The 27,545-nt window shown below is 36.3% G+C and overlaps 3 protein-coding genes across 10 annotated transcripts; 2 read left to right on the top strand and 1 right to left on the bottom strand.

Annotated features, from left to right (window-relative positions):
* Positions 1-29: 29 nt before the first annotated feature.
* Positions 30-5,982, top strand: LOC106172737 (uncharacterized). 2 transcript variants are annotated; one of them, XM_013553575.2, is made up of 5 exons: positions 33-360; positions 3,930-4,181; positions 4,313-4,531; positions 4,851-4,923; positions 5,059-5,982. In XM_013553575.2, exons 1-5 carry the CDS (start codon positions 294-296, stop codon positions 5,723-5,725), a joined length of 1,278 nt encoding a protein of 425 aa, XP_013409029.2. In that variant the 5' UTR covers positions 33-293; the 3' UTR covers positions 5,726-5,982. The 2 variants fall into 2 exon arrangements, with proteins under 2 accessions (XP_086857578.1, XP_013409029.2); XM_087001452.1 differs by lacking the exon at positions 3,930-4,181 and having other exon boundaries at positions 30-360.
* A 2,755-nt stretch (positions 5,983-8,737) lies between these two features.
* On the top strand, positions 8,738-14,922 carry LOC106172779 (metalloendopeptidase OMA1, mitochondrial). 6 transcript variants are annotated; one of them, XM_013553673.2, is made up of 9 exons: positions 8,738-8,824; positions 9,772-10,450; positions 10,656-10,854; positions 11,100-11,270; positions 11,668-11,775; positions 12,008-12,136; positions 12,465-12,539; positions 12,739-12,882; positions 13,167-14,922. In XM_013553673.2, the coding sequence occupies exons 2-9, from the start codon at positions 10,086-10,088 to the stop codon at positions 13,887-13,889; spliced, it is 1,914 nt and encodes a 637-aa protein (XP_013409127.2). In that variant the 5' UTR covers positions 8,738-8,824; positions 9,772-10,085; the 3' UTR covers positions 13,890-14,922. The 6 variants fall into 6 exon arrangements, with proteins under 6 accessions (XP_013409127.2, XP_086855274.1, XP_013409128.2 ...); XM_086999148.1 differs by having other exon boundaries at positions 9,772-10,410; XM_013553674.2 differs by lacking the exon at positions 8,738-8,824 and adding an exon at positions 8,900-9,219.
* A 2,205-nt stretch (positions 14,923-17,127) lies between these two features.
* Positions 17,128-27,287, bottom strand: LOC106172780 (serine/threonine-protein kinase NIM1). 2 transcript variants are annotated; one of them, XM_013553676.2, is made up of 4 exons: positions 27,130-27,287; positions 21,835-22,231; positions 21,116-21,384; positions 17,128-20,811 (listed from the first exon to the last, which is right to left on the bottom strand). In XM_013553676.2, exons 2-4 carry the CDS (start codon positions 22,100-22,102, stop codon positions 20,074-20,076), a joined length of 1,275 nt encoding a protein of 424 aa, XP_013409130.1. In that variant the 5' UTR covers positions 22,103-22,231; positions 27,130-27,287; the 3' UTR covers positions 17,128-20,073. The 2 variants fall into 2 exon arrangements, with proteins under 2 accessions (XP_013409130.1, XP_086855275.1); XM_086999149.1 differs by lacking the exon at positions 27,130-27,287 and adding an exon at positions 26,884-27,014.
* Positions 27,288-27,545: the final 258 nt, after the last annotated feature.

The following is a 27,545-nucleotide window of genomic DNA, read 5'->3' on the forward strand; positions in this document are numbered from 1 at the left end:
TAGGCCTACAAGTAAGAAATAACCTTATAATCTCTTTGATGTCATTGTGACATCAGTTCATTAATTGAATTCGCCAGTGAAGCAAATAAAAATACCTTGTTATCATGCGTTATCGTTCAGATGGCCTAGATATTAGGGCACCGCAGGCCCTGTAGGCCCTATTGTTCTCCAACTAAAAATTACTTGTAGCTGACGCTAAGCATGCAGCTTAATTCAGAAAAAACACAGTCGAGAGTAAGACCAGGAAGTTATATTTGAAGGGAAGACTTTATAACGGTAAAGGTTGCTTTGCAATGGAAGTTACCAGTCAGCTGTGTCTTATGAAACTCTACGTGATAGTCATGATGTATGCAGTTGAAGGTGCGTTCTACTTTTTTACAGAATCATGACCGCCTACATTCAGTTGTAGGCGTCTGCTTTGTTTGGCAAATTTCTCTTTCTTAAGGCTTCCCCTCCACCCCTCCCCACCTCCCATGGAGCGAAATTATGGATCCGTGGAACTCGCTGCGTCTTAAAGGTACCACAGTACACTCCATGATAGGTTTGAAAATCCCCAAAATGCTAAAAAGGACCTTCGTTTATGTATTTATTTGTTTGTTTATGCTTTGTTATAGTTAGTGCTGTCATTGATTGTACCTTGTATGTGAAGGTGTTTATCAATAAATAATCTTAATCCTTCTAACTGTCACGTTGCCACCATGGTGAAGGTACGGGAGCTCACAAATGAAGAAAGAAATGAAATAGTTTCTCTGAGGGAGCAGGGTATCAATGTTACCCAGATAGCTGCCAAATATGGTGTATCTCGTCAGACTGTGTATAGGAAGATGGAGGACACTGGTGATCCCCATAAGTTACACCGAAGTGGCCGCCCAAGGAAGATTAATGCCAGAGACGCATTTTGATGCTGTCAAGGATCAGGAGGTCTGAGCTGTGCAGGGAATTAGCGTTGCAGTGGTCGCGCAGTTTGTAGGTTGAAGCTAGCAAAGAACTGTACAAAGAAGGCCCCATGCTTCAGGTATTCACGGCAGGGTTGCCAGGAGGAAGCCACTCATCACCTTGGTAAACACACACAGAAGAGTGACATGGGCTGCAAGAACCATTGCCTGGACAGTGGGTCAGAACTGGCGCCATTTTGTTTATTCTGACGAGTCCATATTCGCAGTTAACAACGTGGGTGGACAAGTGAGGGTATGGAGAACATCATCCACTTGTCATTTGCCAGAGAATATGCATTTCCTCACTAGACAGTCCGGATCCACTTCGATAATGGTTTGGGGGTGCATTGGTTTCTACGGTGATGGTGAGCTGGTGCTGATAAATGGAAACTTGAATCACGAGCAATACACTGACATTCTCGATCAGCACCTTTTAGCATCGGTAGAAAACACCTTTGGGGACAGGAACCATCCGTTTATATTTCAAGATGATAACGCTACACCACACAGGGCCAGGGAAGTGCAAGAATGGCTTTACCAGCATGGCATCAACAGGGTGGACTGGCCTGCCCAATCACCTGACGCAAACCAAATTAAAACCTGTGGCAAACTATTGGAAATCAAGTGGCAAAGGATCGCCCCTTTACCAGAAACGCTCTAAGCCAAAGTGTCTTCAGAGCCTGGACCAACATAGCCCCCAGAAGATTAATGAACCTTTATCAGTCTATGCCTAGAAGGATTGTGGCCATATTGCATGAGAACACGTGACTATCCTACAAAATATTAATTCTGACGTAATAGCATGTGTTATGTAAGGGCAATGCACTGTTCTGTAAATCTAAAATAAAGATACTCACTTGACGCTATCAGTTTTCAATAAAATAACAACTGAAAAAACTAACAAATCCAGCTGTTGTTCCCCTTAAAGAAAATGGTGCAATACTTTTGTCACCCCTCTGTGCACCTTAAATTTATTTAACCCCTTAAGGATATTGTAACCCTTTATTATCATCCAGATATCAAAAATGAGGTTTTTCTTGCATCTAACTATTCAATAATGCATCTATCTTTGTGCTGATTTAAAACAATAAAAAAACTCTTGAAAATATAAAATATCGGCATTTATATTTCTCGTTGCAATGTATAAGCATAGGTAACCCAAAGCTTTAATCGTCAATTTAACACCTTTCTATTTGAGGCGAGATAGCAATCGGTATGAGGCGTAACTTCATCCCGAACAAGATTTTATCACGAAAATTGGCAGAGTTGACCAGAAGTGTATGGGCTACAATCTCGCACCGTCATTTTGGTTTAAATGTTTTTGTTATGGGGTTATCAGCCCCTAATTACAGATTTTCATAAAACAAAAGCGGTATATTGCTTTATCAATGATAAAATTTTAACTAAGATTTCTAAGAAAAATCGCTGGCAGGGTTTTTGAGTACTAAATGGTGTCATTAAATCGGCCTTAAAACGGTGATCGTGGGTGCTAAGCTAAAGGAGAAATTTGAGAAACCGATTTTCAGTTTTTACCCCAAATTTGCAATTATGACGTCACCCGTGAGATGACATGTGTAAATGTTAATTGAGTCACTGAACACTGAAGATTTATCTTTTACCCAAAAGAATGTGAATGTATGTAAAGGCAGTAAATAAGAAGTTTTGGGCGGAGGGTGACATCCTTAAATATTTTTTCTGGGGCGTATATGATGTTGATATTTTCATTGGCGCTTATAAGAAGATGGTCGCTGTTATAATGATTGGCCAGTCATTTTAAGCTAAAATCAACCTTTATAAATTCTATCAAAGGTCCAATCCAAGTGCAAACAGGGATAGATAAATATACTGGGAAAGAAAATTTTGGCGGGTAAAATTCATGGAGTGTACCTTGATGTTGTGGTATGACATGTACAAAGCTCCTCCACTAGCATCACGACAGTGGTCAGGCCTTCTCTAATGGATGTTGCTTTGCCACGACACTTAACGCCCAAACCAAAAATAGAGATGCAATTGAGGTCACAGGCATGCTCTTAGTGCACAGATTGTAAACTATGTTTTATTATTTTATGGTTCCACAAGAAGAAGTTTTTATGAAAGTTTCACTCTCCTGGAACCATAATTCATCGTCTATCCCCATAAAGGAACATACGCTACTGTCATAAATGCAAAACCTCCAACTGTGAAACGTTTTACTCACTTTGAAAACTCAATACTCACTGGTTTTGTTTTTTAATTTATCTTCTACAAGAATAGATCTAACGTTGTAAAAATTATAATAATCTTCTGTATAGAGCAGTTTATTGTTTTTGAGCGACTTCAATTTGCTTGTCACTGAATATTTAAAAAACGGGGAAAATACACCCTACTGACAGAAAAATAAGCATTTAATGAATTATTTTCCCTCTCGTGATCCAAATATTTTATCAGAAACGGCAAACTATCATGGAATCACAATGTATTTTTCGGTTAGCAACAGAAAACACTGTTTTCATGAAACTTTTGACACTTTTTTCTGGGGAACATACATTGTACGTTACGTAGTAATAGCCATGACGCAAAGCCCCTTTAAATATTTATAAAAACATCCTTATGCTATGTATAATTTACCATGACTGAATCACTACAAAATATATCGGAACGCGGTATAAAAATTAAAATTTAATGACCTGGAATATACGTTACAATTTAGGGCTTCTTTGCGTAATGGTAAAAATTAAAATTTGAATTTAAATTGAGACAGTTATGGATTTTCGTTTTATACACGTACTCGTTTTTTAAAAAATGAATACAACTTTGAATTGATTCAATTTTATTTTTTTGACACTTCAGCATGTGAAATGCACCTCTTTATTGTGTTTGGGTGTTAAAAGCTTGAAGTATCTGTTTGACAGTTTATAGGTCATCTATGTACATATAGGCCTAATCTAATGGCTCATCTTGTACAGTGTACATTATTATTATTGTATATAAAAGCTTGCGGCTGCTATTTTCCAGGACGTTTTGTAAAACTTGATGCTTCACATTCCGAAGTGCAGATAAAATGTTCTGACGGATTTCTTGCTATTCGCCATGTCTATTCGTTCTGCTGTTCTCAAGTCTCTGGTGGGTGTCTTGGGTTGACAGAATGTTCCATCAATCTCTGCTGTAATACAACATCTCAACATGACACAATATGCAGGTTAATGGAATGGAAAGCAGAGGGTTACCAACATACAGTCATAACATTCGACTGCCAGCTCTACTCTGGTAAGACAAAGTGAAGAGCAAGTCAAAAATAAGTTGAAATAAGAATGGTCTGATATTAATTAATATTACTTGTGAAAAATTCCGTAACTCTCATACTATTTTGTTGTGTTGCAAATACATGTTTATTGCAGAGACTGTGAATGGCACAAAGTCTGCTTTTCCAACAAAAATTGAAAGAAATATATGTCAAGTGCGACCCAATACTACTATGACCCGCAAGATCAGCCTCCACGATGAGACCACCAGTAGGCCTACTGCAACCATTGTGTCAACAGGCACAACGCCACTTCGGACATCAACAGCTCAGCCGACAGCTACAAGTAGTTTGGATGCGCGCGGTGTCTTTGAAGGTGAGAGGGAAAGGTGTCAACGTTATACCCATGCACATGGCTAGACGAAATCACAGACTTTAATAATCTCTTTCAACTCTTGTAATCGTATACCTTTTGGAGTGGCAGGAAGACATGGCGGTTAAAAATGATTCATGACTAGTTAAGAACTATGCTAATTTTAATAAGAAATTGATTAAGTACAAACAGTTGAATCCAATTCTGAGAATGGGTCGAGTAATGATAATTTTTTCTAGAGGATATGGACTTTTTTTATTTGTGTCGCCAAATATATACACGTATATGAAGTAATGTAATATTGTTTATCATCTGCCTTCAGTTTTGCTTGGATGCGGGATGATCACAGTTGGCTACACAGTTATAATATTCGTCATATTGCTTGTTAATAAAAGGTAGGATGAAACATCTATATCTATATTCATTGGGTTTATTTTATGACTATTTTAAAGCTCCAAATCTTGAAGCCTGCCACTTGCTATTCGAAAAGATTAGTACTTATGGATTATATATTTTTTTCATTTCTCTAGGTTAGAATATGAGCAAAAGAGGGCCATTTTGGCAAAACTTCGTCGTATCCGCTATGAGCGTAGACGTCGAGGTATTCAGCTAATACAACAAGAAATGGACAACATCCACAAGGGTTTGGAACAGCAGAGCTATGTGAATGCCACTGCAGGTCAAGTCCTTTATTCTAACGAATATCACTTATCATCATATGAAGAGATCTCAGACGCTCACATATACTTAGAACCATTACAATTGGCAGCCGTTGAATACGATGATACTGTGCTTACTTCACAAGGGCCATTGTATGACGAAATAAATCAGTTTTCTGGGGAACAATTTAGTGACACTGCCGTCACTGGTACTGTTCAAATTAACCAAGGTGAATTATTTAAGTATGACTATGTGGTTGACAGAGAAGGTACTGAAGTGGAAGAGATTGTTGATACTATTCAGACTATTACCCATGGCGGAGACTGCAAAGATCTCCCAACCAAACCAGTAATTAAAGACTCTTACATCCATTTCAAAGAGACAAATCAGTGCGAAGAACGGCTTGTTGAGCGCAGACAGATCTTGCCAAAGGAATATGCAAATGTCTCGTCGTACGAACATCTAGTTAAACAGGAGAACTGTGAGCTTTCAGAACAGGATTCCTCGTACCAAGAACTGAGTGAAAATATACAGTAACGCCGAGGAGAGGCTATATATTATTCAACAACTAACTCTTTGATTATTTAGGAAGTTATAATTTGAAAAATTTCAAGTAAAAACCTATACATTGAAAATTTATACATTTTATAATTTTATAAATTAAAAGTCGGCAAAGGACGGCAACACCAAATATATGCAGTGCATTAGAACAAGGACTTTAGTTTTTCACTGGTCAGCATTTCAGATTTTTTTGGAAAAAAATTGGGGAATTATTATTATTATTATTTTTTTCATTTTTGTTGTTGTTGTTGTTGTGACCTCCCTAACTTGTTTCCTATTCAATCATACTCAAAATATGTATCCATGCCAAGCTCATTTACATCTTATGTGGCAAATTTCAAGTTTCTATTTAGGTTAGGGTAAATCTTTAAAATTTTCTGTAGCATGTGTTTTCTGAGGCGACATTTGATGGCGAACACAAATCTGACAAACATTTATTTCTACAACAATTATTTAGGTCGGTAAATTGACAATTTTCAAAATGGTTACCATGTGAGCTGATAGTTTACTGTCAAACTAGACCGAAGAGCTTATAACATGAAAATTTCTAAAAATATATGCTATGTATTAGAACAAAGACAGCATTTTTTTTTGTTATCCCCCCTTGTTCTGCAGTCGACCAATGTTACACTGATATTAAAAGGTCAAATCCTACTGCTTAAAATTTTTGTATCAAGAATCACAAACACAATATTACTCTGCTTGAAAAAAAAAACATGGAAATAGATTTCTGTGGGGAAATCTGCGAATCAAAATTTTAGTAAAATGTGCATTCATGCCTAGCTCTTTTACTTATCAGGTGACAAATTTCAAGTTTGTATGGCATTTTTAAGGGGCCAAAAACTCATGTTTGAAAGTCTCCTTGTTTTGCCCTTTTATCAGTTTACGGAGTTTATAGTAGGCCTAATTTAAAGTAGTTATGTGCGACCCTTCCACTGCCTTTCCTTGCATATCATGACGTGGTTAACGTTACCCATGTTTTCACCTCCCGACCTCCGTTTGTCTGTTTGTCAACAGTCTTACGTACGGGTCTAACCTAAAAAACTTCCTCCAACATGTACATGTATATAATTTTTTTCGTAGGCCCTACATAAAACGAAGAAAAGACAATAAAAGGTCTAACAAAGATGATACGACTCTTCCTCCGAGGTTAGGGGAGACCGGGTCTAGTTGGCCCAGTTAGACACTTTTGGCCTTGTAGAGCCACCTAGGAGTGGGTTAGAGTAACAAAACCGGTTTCAAAGTAAGTCCGGCCCATGAACTAAGCTACGTATGCAACGTCATTATTTTTCAAATATAATGCCAGGTGGCTCACAATTTGACAAAAAACGCAGTTGACGGCAGGGGGGCCAACTTGCCCCGCCATGGGGCAAGTTGGCCCCAGGGTCGGGGCAAGTTGGCCCCCCTATACGAAAATGAAGTATATATCCCATGTAAACGCCTTGAAATACATTTTTATAAATTTTTAATTTATTTAATTGATTTTTGAGAGTCTTTGATGAATAAACAGTTCAAACGAGGCAGATTTATTGAGGTTTCCGTACGTCACGTTGTTGGGGGGAGGGGGGTGTAGGCCTATGTGTTGCAAGAACCAAAATATCTATCAATAAAATTTGTTTTGTTTTAATTAAGAATAAATAAATAATGGTATAAAGAAGGTTTTTAATGAATGAAAACGAATAATAAATTTTCTTTTTAAGCTAGGGAGGGGGGGGGTCCCCTTGGGGCCACATATAACACTATAAATACAAAGGGAATCCCCTTACAATGAATTTAGGCAAAATAAATGTTTTTCTACGGAAAGTCCAGTGGATTTGCTTTTTAATACTTACAATCAACAGACTATTTCTAATATAAATTTTCAAAAAAACACCAGAGAGAAAATTAAAAAAATCAATCAATTTCACCAACTTGTTTATTTCAAACAGCGTTGCGCGCAAAGGTTTGTGGGTAATATGAGGGTCCAACTTGCCCCGAGTTAAGGGGGCCAACTAGCCCCGGGTGCACATTATTTATTTTAAAGGATGGTAGCCATTTATGGTGCTAGAATGAGCAACGATGATACATCTCTGTGAAACTTGAAACAATGAGCTTCAGTTTGATGCCCTATACATAGGGCCTATCTTATATTCGATCAAAAGCCTATGAAAATAGATTTTTAAATCTCTTAAACAAAATTACTTTTAGGTGCAAAAATCGTTTTTTTCGACTCACCGCTTAAGTAAAACTTTTTAACGTCCGACACTTCCTTAGCATTGTAGGCTACGGTCACTTTGCAAGAGTATGGGGCCAATTTTTTTACCTCGTAGTTACTTTTTCATAAATTGATGGGGGGCCAACTTACCCTGGGGTCCAACTAGCCCCGGTCTCCCCTTCATGTAGGCCTACAAGCCACAGACAGACCATCAGACCAATACCTGCTAGTTGCGCTAAGGGGGTAGGGGGCGTCTCGATAGTCCGAAGGTTCATTGGTCCGAAAAGTGGTAACATTTTCATCGATTTTTTAATCAAGGGTTCATTGGTCCGAAGGTTCTATAGTGAACATTCGGACCAATGAACCTTCGGACTATTGAACCTTCGGACTATCGCTACGGCCCCGGGGTGGGGACGAGGAGTATTTGAAGGGGGGGCGAGGGGTCCGGTTTTTTGGAATGACAGGCCGCGGATGCAAAGCCACCCTCCCCCCTCCCTTGGCGTGGAGTTAGGGGTCCGCTGAACGGTGCCATTTGGGTAGGCCTACGGTTTGAACATGTGATTCAGCTAATCAAAATTTTTATTTCTAGAGGGGACCATTGGTGTGATTTTTTCAGAAATCGAAGGGGGGGGAGTCAGGACCCACATGACCCCCCCCCCCCCCTTCCTGAATCCGCCACTGGAACTGATTTTTACAGTACATTGGCATGTACTTGTCAAAAAAGAAATTTGTATTTTACCGCACGCTCCATACATTCGCCTCATTTTAACGTCTCTTGAAACTGCCTAAAAGAAGATTTAAAACGAGGCCCCTGTTTGGAGGATGAGAAAAGCCTCTGTTTCATTCGTTGTCCACGACTGGTAGTTTGTGTTTGGGTTGAAGTAAGTAATCAATATATATATATTAGGCAATGCAATAATCATTTGAGCGATTTTCATATTCAACCGATCAATTCAAAACGGACCCGACTGCCGGCTGGACGGCCTACGTGACACGCAATGGGAGTATGAAGTTGCATCACGGTCTTGTTACTTGCCTCAGTTTTCGGTCTTACAAGCTCACGGTACCCTTACCGCAGTCTTGTTACGGGCTGGATAAACAGTGCACATCACGAACGAGACTGTTCGGTTAGGTGATCACAAATAGTAGTGGTATAGTATAGACACGTACTGTATCATTGATGCACTTGCACCAGTTTCACCTCGCTACAGAGAACTCCGTCAAGCTTTGAAAGGAGAAAATGGTATATCATTTCTGGTACATATTACTACTACAGGTGCGGATCCAGGATTATTTGAAAGGGGGGTCCGCGGATGCGATGCAGACCCCCCCTCTCCCCCCTTCACCACTTGGCGTGCGGGCCCCGAAAAATTTGGTATTTTAGAGGGCATTTGGTATGGTTTAGAACTTTCTTTCAGCTAGTCAAAATTCTAATTTCAAGAGGGGACCAGAAATCCAGGGGGGGGGGGGGGGGTCAGGACCCTCCTGACCTGCCTCTCTAAATCCGCCACTGATACTAGAATTTAAGATAAAAAGAACATGTGCAGGATTGCTCTAGAAGATCAGTGTAACCGCAAGTTACAAAGTAACTACCATCATGGTGTAATTTACCTTTGCTCCATATGCATTTGCAGTTGCTCGTAAATACTATGGAGCAGAGGGAAGGTGTTTTTACACTTTTAGACTAGAATTAGGTGTTTGAGGTTGAGAATTGAGTTTTAAATTAAATTTTTAGTACACTGTAAGACATTTTTGTTGCTTCGTTACTTTTTGAGCAATTTTCAAATGCTTATGAATTAAATACTGTAATGTTAATATCTTCCCATAGGCTTCATCACGAGTGTTTCACCACCTCTGACAAAGAAGAAGTACTTGTACTCATGTCTCAACCATTATCAACAAGTACAGTCATCTCCATTGATCATCATCAGGGAAGCAAGAGTCAGAGGCCTGCATTTTACCTTCGTTTCATCACCCTTTTCTTCAGTCCTAGAACTGCACAAGCAGCCTATGATTTGCTTCGATACGGACTTCGTGTTGGTGTCACCCTGACCCTTATTGGAGGATACCATCGGATGTTTGTTGTACTGACTATCTGTTGTTTGATATTGGGTGATTGAATTGTAATATACATGTTGTAAAATGTCTAATCTGGGGAAGATGACTACAGCAAGACTGATTTTGAATTCAGGAATACCAAGGAAGGCAAGTAACAGGCTATCAGACATCATGATCTGTCCATCCAAGATGCTATTGACTCCCCACAAGCAATGTGGATCTCCTGTACAGAAAATGACATTAAGCCTGTTTGCCAACAATAAGCGAAGTGGACTCAGTGTTGGGAGAAAGATATTGAATTGTAATATCAGATTGAAAGTACAAAATAGCTTCAGATCTTCACTGCTTTGCAGACAGAGCAGGGGGTTTCATACCACAAGACCCATGCATGCACCTCAACTGGCTATTGGTAAAATCATTGTGCGGGTTGTAGGCCACTTTTTGGGATGGTAACCCTTTTATATTGCTTATATTTAATGTAACTTTTGTAGATTTAAAGATTGCCTGTGTTTTTATGGATGTTTTTTAGAACCAGTAGACTAAATTTAGCAAAATGTTTGTTGTAGCAAGAAGGAGAAAAAAACCACCTAATTTGCTTAGGTAGTTAAATTCGGTTATCGCGTTTTGTGCCTTTTACCTCTGTTGTTTTTGCAGGCTTTCAAGGAAAGTCTGGGTAAAATTGGACCAAGGGACCAAAAAGAAGGTTTCATGTGGATTGCTCATCTTCATTCTATTTTTGGGTACTACATTCATGTGGTATCATGTCAAAGTAGATCCCAGCACAGGGGAGTGGACTGTCAAGTTGTTGACTGATACACAGCTCATGGAAATTGCAAAAGAAGAATCCTATAGGGTAAGTTTAGATTGGCCTTTGACCCAGCCCCTTTCTTTGGTACTGCACCCTTTGAGATAAGATAATTTTGTAGATTAGGATTTCATTTGGAACTTTACACCATTTACCTTCAGAACCACTTGCACTGTAGAAAATGTCTAAATAAACCGATTACGCACTGTAGAAAATGTCTAAATAAACCGATTAGTTTTGTTGGTAAACACAATACCTCTTTATAAATTTAACACTTGCTACTAATTTTTAAGGAACAATTAAGGCTCGGAGATCAGATTCTTCCACAAGACCACCCATACACACAGGTGGTAAGGCAGACTGTTCTTACTCTTTTGAATGGGAATGAAGAATTGCAGGGATTACATAAGTGGAGGATAGCTGTCGTTGATGACGATGAGAATATTAATGCTTTTGTTTTGCCTGTAAGTGTAACCACTGTTATTGACAGGTTGAGACTGCCATTATCATACAGAGGCACATGTAATTACACAGATCCTTACATTTTCTCTCTACTCCAGTGTATTCATGCCTTGAATAGGTGACATTGGAAATAAAAATTTTAAGGAGCGTTAAACAATGTTCAAAAGGAGGTACAAAAAAATTGAACAACCGCCAGCCCAGCAACTTTTCAGAAAGTTTATTCTTTAGTTTGCATAACTGAAATGTGCTCTGGTTGACTTTGCTAGTTCTTTGCTTTTTAAAGATGTGATTTTTCTATTAATAGTCTGCCTGCAACTTAAGACTAAGATTTAAGATTAAAAATCTGCTTGAATTTCATTCTTACCTGCAACATGAAAATGCAAATATTTATTTTTCCAGATTGGTGATATCTATGTCTTCACTGGTCTGCTGAAGTCTGCACACAATATTGATCAACTGGCTGTAGTTCTTGCACATGAGCTGGCTCACTGTGTGTTGGGGCATGGGGTGAGTAGAATGGTATATCAACAGATCTGTTGCCTCTTTGATTGTTAGAAAAATTCTCTTTGTTACTTTGATCATTATTTAAACTGTTGGATATATGCTAATATATAGGTAAAAAATGTTTGATTTGATTTTTCAACCTTGAGTTATTTTCTGTATATAAAAGGAAATATGTTTGATTTGATTTTTCAGCCTTGAGTTATTTTTTCTATATAAAAGTAACTTTCAATTGTAGAGTCTGAAGTTGAACCAACATGCATTTTGGGAAATTATCACCTTGTGTTTTCTGGTTTTCTGCTGGTTATTTATTGGCCCATTTCAAGTGGCTTTTGTCACCCAGTATTTCTTTGATAAAGCCACTGAGGTAAGAATTCCATGCTGTTAAACATAAAACATTCAGAATGTGAGTATTCAAATGTGATTGACATAAGCAGACTGTGCACTTATTTAGCTTTTGTTTGCTTTGATCCATATTTGATCATCTTATTATGTCACCTAAATGTGTTTTCCATTTTAACACAGTGCAGTTTGGTGTAAATGAATGAAAAACAAATAAGTACACTCTTCATAATTTTCACATCAACTTCCTACTTTATTCTTGAATTTTTTGTTACCTTGTTTGTAATTATAACTCTCTATACATGAAAACTTTTAATGCAAATATGCCACAGCATTTTTGTTGTTTTTTGTAGGCCATGTTTCATATGCCTTACAGCAGGAAACTAGAGTTTGAGGCAGACAATAAAGGTTTGCAGCTGGCTGCTAAGGTAGTTGTCATAGATTTTTGATTTACAGTTGTATCATGTGATGCATATTAGCATTATCTAGAAGCATATTCACTGATTTTGTATAATATAACTTGTGAAACAACAATGGAAACTGAAAAGACACATGACAGTATAGATCATTTTTCTTTAATGTTCAACAGAATAATATTATGATTAAAAACTTTAATTATTTATTTAGGCCTGTTTTGATGTCAGAGAAAGCAGTGTATTCTGGAACATGATGCACATGAAGGATTTGGAGACAGGGAATGTTATGGATATTCTCTCCACACATCCCAGGAGTGATGAACGTGCGGACAAACTAGATGATTTGGTTCCACAGGTTTGTCACCATACTAACATTGACTTTGATATTGGGATTATGGTACCACAAGATGGTTTATATACTCAGAATTTAATGTTTTAGGTGGTCTGTGACACATACATGTGCACACAAACACTTATCGTTTTGGTCACCACTTTTTGCACGTATATTATGTGTATCATTTTATATGTATATATATAAATATATAACAATCCATAGAGATATATATATAGCAAGCAGGAATATAAAACAGAGATAAAAAGCCAGTACTTGTTTTAATGCTAAAAGCCAATACTTTTCAGGCTCTCGAACTCCGAACTTCATGTAATTGCCCCACCCTGAGAGGAAAAGATCCACGTGCCTTCATGAAAGCACTGAGACTGGAGGCAGTGGAACAAGCAAACCAGTCCCGGAACAATAGTAATGAGTCTTGTGATGGTAACCCAGCAGTGGGAGGATTGAGGGAGCAGAAAGTATATGTTAGTTATATAAAGGAAAACAAATCAGACAATAAGCAAAGTGCTGTGAAGGCAGCAACACGCTGTGATGTACCCTGTGATACTGTTACTGATGATCTTAAGGGTGGAGGAGAGGTACCTGAGGATGTTAAAAACACCATTTTTGCAAATGCTAATGTAGCAGAAAATGCTCTTAGAGATGAAGAAGTTTTTAACACCACCAAAGCTCCAGTGGATAGGTCCAAGGTTGCTAGTGCTGATAAGAATATGATTGCTGTAACTGCCAAAATGACTGACAATGCCAACGTGCATAATGATATTACTGCAGAAGACGATGATAAACATGGGTTTATTAAATTCCCTTCTGAGGTAACAAACACTGAGAAGTCTAACACCCAGTCTAATACTGAGAAGCTATGTAGTGAAAATATGCCTGTATTTTCTCCACAAAATGCAGACAGTGAGAAGATTGGACATAAGATTGAGGGTGGTGAGATGACCTCTCTGGCAAACAGTACAGATTCTAAAGTAAAGATGCCTCACATTGCGTGCAATATGGGTATTTAAGACATACTACTTCTACATTGGAAGTATGCGTGGTTGTGAAATGAAAAAAAGTCTTATTTATATTTTAGCCACTTTGATGTGCAAACTCGGGGTGAAATTTCTATCTGTTAAATAAACTGCAATTTATTTGAATTTTGGATCAGCCTCATCACCTCAAACTCCCAATATAATATACTCTTAGGACAAGATGTATGCAACTTTAGCCTATGATGTGTTAAAATAGATTTCTAAGGGCCAGTGGGAAGATACATTTTAAATTTACCATGTTTTTTACCCTGAATAAATAAATAAGTCAATAGATAAAGGTAGAGTGAATGTTGTTAGTCATCCAGTAGAATAAGAATGATAAATACAAATAACTTTGATATTGGAACTGAAGTTGCCGGCTCAACCAGAGACCTTTCACTAGGTAAATAGCCTGGATGGACTGGTCAGCTATCTATTGTCATACGGCTAGGAATAGTCTCCAGTGCCTCATCCCATATATGTGAGAGGTAAAACCCCGAGGCCTCCTTGTTCAGAGTTGGATTTTCCCCCTGTTCCCAGATAGCTTCTTTGATGCCAAACTTTGAACAAAAGGTTGTATCTTGTGGTATGCTCATGAAATTTATATGTATAAAAGTGTGCATTATATTTGAATTTGATCTAAATTGATTATGGATATTTACTTTTTAGATCAGATATTATTATAACTTAAGATCTAAAGACTCAAAACCAACTTAAAACTGAAAGAGAATGAAAAAAAGTTAATATTAACAGAACTGTTTGGGGTGCATTGGAATGAGCTTTTTACTAGGTTTAATTATTTGCAATATAACAACATAGAAAAAAATAAGTAATAAGTGATTTTTTTGTATTAATGTGTTATGAGGAACTTTCATGAGCTCATTAATTGGGGGGGGGGGGGGGTTGGGGGAGGGTATATCCTGATATCTTTTATTTGTTGTTGATGATGTTATTGACTGATTCCCAGTCAAAGTGAGCAGATATGATCTATTTTTCAGTGTGATAATAAATGCTATTACAAAAGCTAGTTCAGTTTTGTCTTTTTACTACAGATGCAGTCCTTATGATTGTGCTGAAAAACAGTAGTAAATCTGGTCTTAAAAGTTGTTCATTTATCAAGATCATAACAATACTAATAACAGGATCCAACAAAAATGATAGGTCATCATGTTTGCTCAGTTTTGATATCACAAGATTTTTCAGAATCTGTTTATTTGTTTGATATAGTCAAAAAAAATGATGTACTCTTAAAACATTTGATCTCAATTGTATTTAGATGTTTTGTATTTTAAAACCAAGATGGAATCGTTTGAGGTTGAGTTTTGTCAAATGATTGAACTGCTGGCCAATAAGGTGTAATTTGATTTAAAGAAATGAAAAAATAAAACTTTTGTGTTTCAACATGCTACCCTAGTAAAATTTACAAAAGTAAAAGAATTCATTTTGCCAATTTGAACACAAATGCCTGTTACTGAATGCAATGAGGTTGACATATTGACACACCTCCACTTGTTTCCAACTTACCAGTACTTGTGTAATCACCAGCTTTTCTGTATTCTACTCAGTGCCAGAAGTCTTGTTAATGATTGCACTCACCAGAGTCCCCATGGAGCTAGTGCGTACCAGCTAGCACAATAAATTGTAAATGAACCTTGAGTTTCATAAAAACTGGCTCAGAAAGCATCTTTTTGATTGTGGTAGTTGTGCTTGGCTAGCAATATTTGCATGGTTGGTCCATCCAAGGAGATGAATTCTGCACATTCAGATTCAATGTTCAAAATGTAGCTCACTGGTCCAGCTGATACTGTTTGAGATACAACAACCTCTGGTAAAGCAGGATTCTTTGATATAATTCACATTTAAGTACTAATTCTCTTTCCTTTTTTCTTTCTTTATCTTTGTTCAGAACATCATATACTATCACGAAATGTAGAAATTACATTTTCAATAATAATAATATGGGACCTAAAGCTCTCTTCTGGAACAGAAGATGATTATTTATATGACATTGCCAACATTTGAACTGAGCATCGGTGGAGCTTAGATTCCCAGTAACCCATATAAATCACTTCTACTAGTTTTTTTTATACAACTCAAATAAAGTAGACATGCTAAGAGATAAACCAAATTAATCCCTCACTCAATCATAAAATAGCTTTAAACTGCAACTTTTTCATATTTTTAGTTGTAAATTTGACCATCTTATCTGCCCTGTTTATATACTTCTAGAAAGCTAGCAGAAAATCTGTTCAAATATTATTTTTCAGGTAATGTGAAACAACTTCTTTGGTATTTCTCTTAGCTATTATATTTGAAACTATATGGTGGCATTTGGTCAGCTTTTGTGTCCAAAAGAATGATTTAAATGCATCTTAAAAAGGATAGTCTGTGGTTGATACAGTAGATTAAATAATTGAGTGTAAAAAAAATATGTGTGAGTGGGGGGGGGGGGGGGGAGATAGAAATATTAGCTGATATGAATTATATGAACCTAGTTTATCAAGCTATGTTAATTAAAGCTCAATTCACAATATATATATTGTTCATCCTGTCACATGACTCATTCAACTCAACCTTATTATGGTGCTGTAGGTCATGTCCTGAAAATCATGACTTTCTACACAATCTAATGAACTCACAGTGTTGTTGAATGATCGAAAGTTCATAACTAAAAAAAAAAAAAAAAGAATTAATAATGTTCTTGAACTTGTGCCAAATGGGGAGAAACATAAACTGAATAAAAAAAAAAAGCAATAAGCTATCTTGGATGGGTTTGCTGTTATTCATTGTCTTTTATTGTGCTGTTAACACTAGATCAGAAAGTTTGTCTGCTAAAATACACCCAAAAGAATTAAAAAGTCGGATTTTATTACCACTCGGCACCTTGTCAATGACATTCATAACCTTCTATATCATCAATATTGCAAATGATCCCTCGCACGTAATTTGTTCATTGATCAGTCCCATCTTAAAGGTTATTTCTAGAAGTTCTGAGGACCACATGGATGTACTAGTGTTATAATGATAAATTGCTCTCCTGGTAATATAAACATATTTAATATTTTCCTTAAAACACATGCAAGGTACTGATGAAGAACTCTGGTTTTTGACAAAAAAACATCTCATATATCCCAAGCAATCTTCATTTTTTTCAAGGTGTTTGGCCACATCTGCTGTGTTTAGCAGTCTGAACAAATATTTGTCAATTGAAATCATGACAAAAATAATTAAATAATTATAACCTTGATGTTTATTCCCTTTTTAAAAAGCACAGACAAAATATAATATATTAAGTGATTTGACGCTATAAAAAATACTGCACAGTGAATGTGAAGAGGTCTACATACACCCAAAATCTTCCTTGATCTACTTTAGGCACATAAATATATGTATTTCAACAAAATCATAAAATATTTATATATAAATAAGAATGTTATTCTACATAAACAGAACTGAATTGTACATAAAGTGTACGTCGTGGAAAATGGTTATATTTTTCTATAGAAATGCATTTACCTGGAAAATGGTTATATTTTTCTATAGAAATGCATTTACCTGGTATATATTTTCATTTTTTAAATTGAAATGATCAACCAAATGGCCTAACACATACTGTTTGGGTGCAACCTATTTTCTCCTACTTCCTTCACCCAGTTGGCATATGGACTAGTGAAATGACATGTATACACCTAATGATTCTGCATAACTTTGAAAAGTTAAACCATTATGCTGATATGAAAGAAGTGAGTCAAGCTTACTCGAAAAATATGTCATAACAGCACAAAAGCATGGCATAAGAGTTGTTAAGATGCCTGACACTGATAGATGTGTATCCTGTCAATGACATATTCTATTATGCATAATTTCCATCCTAATTTTTTATCTTTTTGCTGTGCCAAAATTTAATATTAATTAGATTTCAATATGAATCAAACTATCAATATCAGTGGAGACAGTTGCTTAGCGGGCAAATTTTTATACAATGCAATGGAAAATCATGTAACAGAGTGCACATTGCATGGAAATGAAAATGACAGAAAAAAGTCAAATTTCCCTTCGTGTAGTGTAGTGTAGTGGACTACATTTCTTTGGGTTTCCATGTAATTCATACACATTTTTCAAAGCAACTCCCAGTTTCATTTCCTCCTGACAGTAATATCTTGTGTACATATAATCAGATCTTTTCATTTGTTTTGAAGGAGTTCAATAAGATAAAGCTCACCGTGAGAATTCACCAGCTTGTCTGATAACCTCTGAAAAGGGTGCCATTTGCCTGTGAATCACCATGATTACTGATAAAGGAAATGGACATATAATACATTACACACCAAGACAAAATGGTCATCAGTTACTCTGGTTTTCAAGACAGTTAAACTCATAATGAAACTATAATAGATAAGACAAAATTAAATTGGAGAAATCTTAATTATCCCGTGTGCAATCCAAGCTACTGTTACTCAGGCAACCATATGTTATTCACGAAACTAATGGCAGACAGGGACCATAATTTGGCAAATTGTAAGTGAAAATCAGTACACTATATTTTCCAATAAATAAGCTTCATTTAACTGTACAATGTAAAAAAGGTGAATTAGGCCCTGCTGCACCATACAGGTATTAATCTTGTCAGAGATGAAGAGGAAAAAGTACTGGTCTACCCATGTTTGCCATGGAACATTATCACATTTGCTCATACAAGAACAGCAACATTCTTGTTACCCTGAATCAGCAGTATTGCATATATATATATAAGTTAAACTTTCAGAGACAAGCCATCACTTCTCTGTCGTAAAAATAATTTTCTTCACTTCTTTTTTTTAGTTTTCTTTGTCACAGGTATCTCCTACGTGCCGTTAAAACTTGGCATTTTGTCTTTGTTAAAAATGCCTTCATTTCTTCAAGTTCACGAATTGAAAATATTCTCGTTTTTGAAGAATACTGTCAACTGCTACAGAAAAAGTATTTTGCATGAACTGTGTGCTGCAAATTCAGGTATAAAACATATGGCATACATTTAAGAGAAAAAGAGATCATCTTGCTACAAATGAAGAAAACATAATATGATATCAGCTGTAATATATAGCCATAGTGACTTATTAAATGATTGACATTCACTCGGAGAAAATCTCAAATAAGTTTGATTACATTAATAAGGCTCATTAACGTGCAGTCAGTGGGTCTAATGAATAAGACTTGCACTGGATTTGAAACCTTAAAAGCTAAAGGGAGTTTTATACCAAACAACCCTTGTCTCCACTTTACACATGGTAAAACTATGTATCAAAAAAATTTCCATATTCAATACCATACTTGGGTCTCTTCAGTCTTAGGTACTGGATACAACAGCTATTTGGCACATACAACATCTTACTTATCACAAATACTCAACGTATCTTTCAATATTGCTTTGGGGATGAAGATCCTGTATGACAAATATGAGCCTAGTGCTCAACTACATACAAATAAGTATGCCATTTATTCTATGTTAACTCAAATCTACTCTATCCTTATGTTAAACCATTTCTATATTCAAACACACTCCAAAAGATTTTTTCTAGTAGTTTCAAAATAATTTGTGATCCAACTTTTGATGGCATACATTATAACATTCTCTCAATATGAGACATGCAGTGACAATGAGGGCAAAGACATCACAAAACACATCATTTAAATCATCAGATGGGGGTATATTTGATTACATTTGGTAACATTAATTCATGGTATTTATCTCTTAACATATGATCAAAATGTGCTACTTGTCATCAGCCTAGTTCAACAAGAAGTGGTTTATGAAGTTAATGTGTGTCTGATATCCTACACTTAGTCACTTTAAAATTCAATAATTAAATATTGGTCAACACAACAAACACTTTCCGTGTGCTCTTGCTCACTTAGTTTTTATGCTTCAAAAAATTATTAAGGATGCATAAAGTAAGTGCTAAAATTGGGATGTTGGGGACTTGTTGAAATGGTTAGTAACAAAAGTGCTATTAAGTACTTTTGATGATTAAAACATTCTGTTGGCTTTATTTTCACATCAAACCTATATTCAAGTTTAAACATGTTATTCATTAGGTGGTTCTAGTAAAGTGCGGGATACTGTGTGCAGAGATGACAGAGACTGTTCCCCCTGACTAGATATATACAATGTATTCTGCCTATGTATTGCCAAGTTCTGCTACAATATACTGCAAACTCTGGTCCTCTGTCCCTGCCCCATGTTCTCTTTGCCTATTGCAACTGTGCTGTTATTCCTACTCCTGTTGCCATCATAGTTTGATTCATTGGAATTTCGTTTGTGAATTCGATGGAGCACTATTCTATAGGTCCCTGTTATACTATTTTTTGAGTCTTTGTTCTCCATCTGCTTAAACATGTCTTCTCCTATTCCTAGGTCAGATAGAACTTTTCTAGCCTCCTTCTCTTCCTCATTCAGGCCTTCCTTCTGAGGACTGGGGTAAAGTTCATAGCGTTCCAGCGCCGGAGGGAACTCCTCCCCTTTTAGCCAATCACACTGCTGAAGCTCCCGTATTGTCAATCTCTCCTTTGGATTTTGTCTCAATATTCCCTGAATCACCTTCTGGCAATCACTGCTGATAAAACTTGGAATGATAAAATTTCCTTCTAAAATGCATCTCTTTAACTTGGCCACAGTGTCTGCACGGAATGGCATAATCCCTGTGACCATAAAATACAGTAATATTCCAATAGCCCAAATATCTACATACACTCCTATATAGTGTTCGTCTTTAAACAGCTCGGGGGCTGCATAAGGGGGGGAACCACAAAATGTATTCAGGCAGTTATCTGGACGGCTGAAAGTACTGAAGCCAAAGTCCCCCACTTTGACCAGGTTGGGGCCGGCATAAAACACATTTTCTGCCTTGAGATCCCGATGAATGATATGGTTGTCATGCTAGAGGAATTTAAAAAAGAAATGGTATTAGGCTTAAAATCAAATGTATTTATACAGATTTTGTGAAGTTACATCCAGTCTATAATGACTTCATACACATTCATACAACATATCAACACCCCAAACATTTGCCAAAAAAATTTAAGAACAACTAGTTGAAAAGAAAACAGCAAATAGATGAATTCCTTGAAGGCCCCACACAAAAATATTTCAAAATACCACAATACTTACATTTTTTTTTCATTTTTATTGGAAAAATAAATAAATAAATAAATAAATGGAACTTTATTCTGTCCATACTTACCATATGTTCCACAGCGGCATGGACTTGAGCAAATATAGAACGTGCCTCACTCTCTGGAAGCTTTCCTTCTGTTGTGATCTTGGTAAACAGCTCCCCTCCATTGGCATACTCCATCACAATGTGGAGTTTGGCCAGAGTCTCCAGGACCTCATACAGACGGATGATATTGGGGTGGTGGAGACGCTCCATACTGGAGATCTCCCGCGAGAGAAGGCGCTGGGTTTTCTGGTCAAGCTTGGTCTTGTCTAATATTTTGACTGCTACTTTTTCTGGAATAGCACAGATTGTTCTTTTAACTGAATACAGACATTTTTGAAGTCCATAAGTGAAATCTGAAATTTGGACTTTTGCAAAACCAATTTTATCCCATTTATATTAGGGGAAAAGTAAATGTCATACTCAGGATATGTTGTTTTTTGACTATGTACAAAATTTGGGTTTAAATCAATACAAATTACTGTCATTCACTGACACATCACAGGCCCGTAGCCAGCAATTTCAAAAGGGGGGTTCGTTTTCTGAAAAAGTGGACCTTTTCCCATGAAAACTTCATGTACCTAGATCAAATTTTACCCAGAGTGGACCTTTTCCCAGCAAAAGGGGTGGTTCTTTCGAACCCCCCGAACCCCCCCTGGCTAAGGGCCTGCATCAAAATATATCAAGATGAAGGGTGTTTTTCATTATCACAACATTGTGGTATCAAATAAGGCAATACAAACCTTTTGTAAGAGAGTGTATAGCCATTTTGACTTGTGAGAAATTCCCACTCCCAAGTTCTCCACGTATTCTATAGAATCCAATCCTTTTTCCTAGAGTAACTTCTTTAATACAACGTTGGTCATTCACAAGGTCGTGGGATAACCTCTCATATGGGGTCACTTTTCTTACAGGCGCTGCCGGATTGTCATTCTCGTCATTATTTTCTGTGGCTGTGCTGTATCCAGACACAGTGGATTCACGTTTCTGGATCAGAACTTTTTCTGTCATGGTGAAGGAATGATGATGATGATGCTATGACAACCAGAAATAACCAGGAGGCAGAAGCAATACTGCTGTGACAGCTTGGAGTTTCAATGTCCCCATCACAGGCACACTCCAGGGGGCTGGCTGAGGTCACTGGAGAAGAAAAATGACACATTTATGAATTTGTAACATTGTACATTGTAGATATTTGGATTGATCTTCACCTACGGACAACCTTGGTGAGCACACTAATCATGAAGTCATTTGGTTTTCAAGTCAGAGAACAAAATGTATTTTAAGTACACCTGATAAATTAAGACAAACTTTATACTGCAAAATACAGCGTACCTTTCCATGCCCCAGGAAAAATAAGTTATCACATTAATAAGATCATCAAAAAGATTGGACAAAGATGCTACAAAATTATAAATGATGTGATATTTTTTCATACAAATTGATGAAACTGCCACAGGATATTTGGCTGTTTTGAAAATTTTTTCTAAAAGTCTACTGTGATACAGGAAGGAACACCACAGCATAAGCCGTACCTGTTCAAAAAAATTTAATCAATTTCCATTTTTGCTAAGCTTTAGTAACAGCCATCGCAACGGTGTTGATGGTGTTATGTTTTCCTGCGCCAATCAATACAGATCTTCTATAAATTTCCTGTCCTTCAAACAGCACTTGGTTCACATCTAAATTTTCGTGGAGATGTTAAAACTATTCCCTTAACTGCTAACTTAAATGTATACCATATTCAAAACAGATCACTGAATTATGATCCATAAACCTTTTTTTTTTTGTTTTAAATCTTTAAGTTTTTGAGCCACTCCTATTAAAGACCCTTTTGAGTTCCACACTGACGGTAAAAATTACAAATTCAGCTCTTGAAAACATATTTGTAGATCCTAATTTTCTCAAAATACTTTGGATAAGGTATACCTTAGTGATAAAGGGAAAATTGTCGGAATTTCCAGAAAAATTAATTTACAGTTTCTGTATTATTCACATTCAATACGTTTTTTGTAATTTTCAACAACAGCTACAGAGGTGTTGGGTTGGAGTGAAGTCTGTCTCTGGTTCTTGAGGTGGGGAAGTATTGGAGCAGAAAATGAATCTCATCTTCCACTCCATCTTTGCCAAGTGCACATTTTCTTCACAGGATGGACATAACATGTACCAAACCCAGTGTGCATTCAGTTGTTGTGACTTTGCAAGGTTAAAAATCACTGCAACATTATCCAGCAGTACAATGTGCAATCCCCCCATATATTCAAATCAATGCTTTGGAGATATCTGCCTTGTGCACTTACCAACAGTAAACAGGCCATGGGCTTGTGTTGCCAACATAAGCTAGACTACACCTCAGAATCAATAAAGGCATTGTGAAATGGTCAAAGAGTTAACACAATTAGTCTGTGGTCCCTTTCAAGACAATTGGAGTGAAAAAGTCTGGGACTGTTTTTTTAACTGGTCCATTAAAAATGGTTAAAATATTTTGTCGATAAAAAACTATAATTTGATCAATATATTTGCAAGAAGTTCTAAGCAAGAAGTCTTTAGTTTTACCTTTATGTTTTTTTTTCTTTTAATTTCCCTATGGTTATTTTCATATTTTTAAAAAACTTTCATTAACAGAAATAAACCTAGTTAAATAAGTTATATATAAATTTGAGCTTGTCAACCACTAATCCTAGTCTTTTTTTAAATAAATGATCGTTGATACTCTCAAGTGTCCTTAGATATTCATGCACTGAGGAGCCCCTGCAGACATGCTGAAACTGTAGGTCCGATCGGTCATGACCGGCAAAATTTGTCTGGACCAGTAAAAAATTGGACCAAAAAGAGTTTTAAGAGCTGCAATTTTGAATTTACAGTCATCATTCGACACACTTCACTAATAAAATTGTATAGTACCCAAATCGTGTTTTCCCTTCCATTTCAAACCCTAACATTCACAAACAAAGTAAGCTACCCTAATAATACTGGTAGTATCTAACTCAAACGAATAGGGTGGTTTTTGGTCCGACAAAAATCCATTCGGTCCAGCAAATTTTTCATTACTGCCGGTCCAAATGTCCGACCATTCTGAATAGTTTTCAGCATGTCTGCCCTGTGTTCACAGGTTGGTGTTCACAAGTTGGTGACCCCAGTATGGGCACCAGTATTTGTGCATGCACACTAAGTGCTCTTTTCCACTGAAACTATCATTCCACGTAGATCAATCCAACTTCACAGGGAATCTAGCTGAATGCAAGCAGATTAACAGTGTAACACACACCCTTCTGGTGTTGAGTACAATACAGAAAATTGATCACATTCAGTTTCTTTCTTTCTTTCTTTCTTTCTTTATTTTGAAGAGTATATTTTTAGTAATAATCTCTTCAGAGATTGCATTCTTCAGAGATTATTACAGAGGGTAACAATCAATGAGGGTCCATTATCTCGCAATATACAGATATTATGATTAAGTGCCGTTTTGGTGGTAAAATGCAATTTATTACATTTTATGTGTTGTTTAAAATGTAAGTATTGTGGAATTTTAAACTGATACTAAGAGTTGTCATCCCTTTAACATATAAAAGACTGAAACCCATTTACTCAACTAATGCAGAATTATTGAGAAATTAAACATTTTTACAAAATTAATTCTTTGCAATTTGTAATTCCTGGTATATGTGCACTTCATTGAATGCATTAAAATTAATTGTATGTGGTAAATTTTGTTATTAGGAGGTGCTTGATTCCATAGAAAAATAGTGTGAAATAAGGTTATACTGATGATAATTTTAGAGAATGTCTAAATCTCAAGTGTTAAGGACATCAAAATGTCAATGTTAATGTATGTGTGAGCATTTAAAAACCAGATTACACAGCCTGCTTTTGAATTGTAAGTTGTACATTTTTATATAATATCATTTTAAAGTAATTAATACTTATAAACATGTTTCATTCACGGTATCATTGTTTTTTTTTCTTCTTAAATTCATTCATTTTCAATGAATAACCAATAAATAAAAATTACCAGATGCTTGAAATTTGATGAGTATATAAAATTCAAGCTCAAAGCCTTCCCCTTTTAAAGATGCATATTGAGTGAATATTTACGTTGAACCACTGCAACCAAATCAACAAAGCCACCATATTAATCATACATCAATTTCAATAGTAAAAAATACCACAATGATTTATTACATTATTTTCCAAAAAAAAGATATTTGCACATATATTTTACTTTCTGTACCTTAAATAACAGAAAGAAAAATGTTGGTCTAATTTATGACCAGAAATTTGAAGAAAGTGGAGTTCAAAGGTTTTTTTTTTTTTTTTTTTTTTGCATGTAGATTTTATTTTTATTGGGTTAAAAAATGGTACTAATAATTTATAATTCTTACAGGGCATTTTCTCTTGGTTCATATATGTATATATATTTGTCCAATTATAAACATATATTGCTCTTCTTTTGTGAAATCAGAAACAAGTCCAAACCAGAAAATACATACCCATGCTTTGCTGTGACCTTAATTGGTTAGTAAATGAGTGTCATAAAATCCCCATGTGATTCATAAACCAGGTGCATTATAAACCTAAAAACCACCAGAAAAGACTTTTGACTGCCATACTAGTCTACCATAATGCAATAAAAAAAAATTAAAATCAGTTAAAGCCTTCAAAACAAATGTCACAAAATCCCCATAAAAGGTAAAACCCCCATACATAGACAATATAAGTTTGTGAATGAGAATGGCTAAATACGAATGTTAAAAATCCAAATAAAATAGTAGGATCAGCCAAGTCAAACTTGGTACACCTGCTGCAAATCTTCCAAGCTACACCCCCCCATTGTTCATTTCTAAAGTTGATGTGTAAAATACATTTAATCAGGACCAATCAAGCCTGAACCCTTATGCCAAGCCAGTCAATCCACAGATACTGGTATGCATAACTTTGTAATGCCGGATATGTCACTGGCTCAGGGTACCATGAAACCTGGGTTACAAAAAAGGATACATGCCATACATCCCGTTTTTTTTTTTTTTTTTTTTTTTTTTTTGAGGGGTCAAGACAGGTCAAGTTTGCAAGAGTCTGCATGGTTTCTGTGAACTGCGTTGCTGGGTTCAGGCATGTGTGGTCCTGATAATGTGCATTTTAAAAACTGAAATTTAAAATTAAATTTAGATTGAGAAGCGAACGCCAGGAGGATGTAGCTTTGAACATTTGCGGTAGGTGTACCAATTCAGTTTGAGGCTGGTCTAATGGCTGGCACTACCAGTACTTTATTTGGACTTTAATTGTTCATTTTCGGCAAGTCTGTTTCACATGCTTTCATGCATTCTTTAATTGTCTCTATGGAGGTATATGGGGATTTTGCGACAGTCATCTTGAATGCTTTAACCAATTTTTTTTTCTATTTGTGTTATGGTACACTTGTAAGGCAGTCTAACATTATTTGGTGTGGTTTTAAGCTTTATGCACCCAGTATAACAATCATATGGCGATTTTACAACACTTGTTTAATAACCAATCAAGGTGACAGCCGCGCGTTCACACATTCACACATGCCTGTACCTTCTGCTTCTAACTTCTGCAATATCTGTATTGATCGTGTCACACTTACCTGTCTCTTGCAAGTATGCACAGGAATTTGATAAAAATAGTTCAGAATTATTTAACTTTTTTTGCATATTTTTCCTTTTTTCATTACAGCAGTCTAATGTGGTATTATAAAATTTATTTAAATTGACTGCAGTTTGCCAATGTAACTCCATCGCACTCTATACAAATTCTCGAGAAATGGTACTCACTTCAGTCCTAGTTTCAACGTCCGATATATTAACATTTGAAGCAACTTCTCCCCATTGCTACCGGCATAGCGAAAGTGATGTCTGTCGTAAACTAGCACTGCAGACACCGAGTTTGTTAGCTCTTCCAATTATCTATTTCATAGAAATTTAAGTACTGGCAAGTCTTTTAACTTGTATATAATCGACAATCACGCCATACTTTTTTGTCTTTAAACATTACTATGTTTGTACGTTAAACTCTCTTACCATTTTCGCCGATTTCTAAGCTTGTCTTCACCTTCGTTTCCCTTGGAGGTATTTTGTATAAAAATGGCGGCTGATTTGCATAGTTGTTTGACGTCACCAGTAGCAACCATTGCAGCAGGTGCGCTGAGGTAAATTTCCAGGGTAAATACATCACAACCACGTTTATACTGTAACAACCTAAATGAAGACTGAAATAACTAAAATAATATTAACTGCGAAACAGGGATATATGCTCCATGTTTCATTAACTTGAGTGAAAACGTGGTCAAGCATCTTTTTGTTTAGTAGTTTATTAGCAGTTGGCGAACTTCTAATAGCCGGACATCAAACGGGATCAAAAGCGTTTACTTTTTCTGCACCGATAATGTACTTACTCTAGCTAGATAATCATTGTCTTGCATACCTTCAGAGTAAAT

The sequence above is a fragment of the Lingula anatina genome, chromosome 1 (assembly GCF_051362555.1).
Source record: "Lingula anatina isolate TDL-2025a chromosome 1, LinAna3.0, whole genome shotgun sequence".
Lineage (NCBI taxonomy): Eukaryota > Metazoa > Brachiopoda > Lingulata > Lingulida > Lingulidae > Lingula > Lingula anatina.

Coding starts and splice junctions, on each gene's coding strand:
- LOC106172737 (XM_013553575.2), top strand. CDS start 294: ATGGAAGTTACCAGTCAGCTGTGTCTTATGAAACTCTACGTGATAGTC. Junction 361..3,929: donor CATGATGTATGCAGTTGAAG/GTGCGTTCTACT, acceptor GCTATTTTCCAG/GACGTTTTGTAAAACTTGAT. Junction 4,924..5,058: donor ATATTGCTTGTTAATAAAAG/GTAGGATGAAAC, acceptor TCATTTCTCTAG/GTTAGAATATGAGCAAAAGA.
- LOC106172779 (XM_013553673.2), top strand. CDS start 10,086: ATGTCTAATCTGGGGAAGATGACTACAGCAAGACTGATTTTGAATTCA. Junction 11,271..11,667: donor TTAATGCTTTTGTTTTGCCT/GTAAGTGTAACC, acceptor TTATTTTTCCAG/ATTGGTGATATCTATGTCTT. Junction 12,540..12,738: donor GTTTGCAGCTGGCTGCTAAG/GTAGTTGTCATA, acceptor TTATTTATTTAG/GCCTGTTTTGATGTCAGAGA.
- LOC106172780 (XM_013553676.2), bottom strand. CDS start 22,102: ATGACAGAAAAAGTTCTGATCCAGAAACGTGAATCCACTGTGTCTGGA. Junction 21,385..21,834: donor TATACACTCTCTTACAAAAG/GTTTGTATTGCC, acceptor GTGCTATTCCAG/AAAAAGTAGCAGTCAAAATA. Junction 20,812..21,115: donor ATGCCGCTGTGGAACATATG/GTAAGTATGGAC, acceptor AAATTCCTCTAG/CATGACAACCATATCATTCA.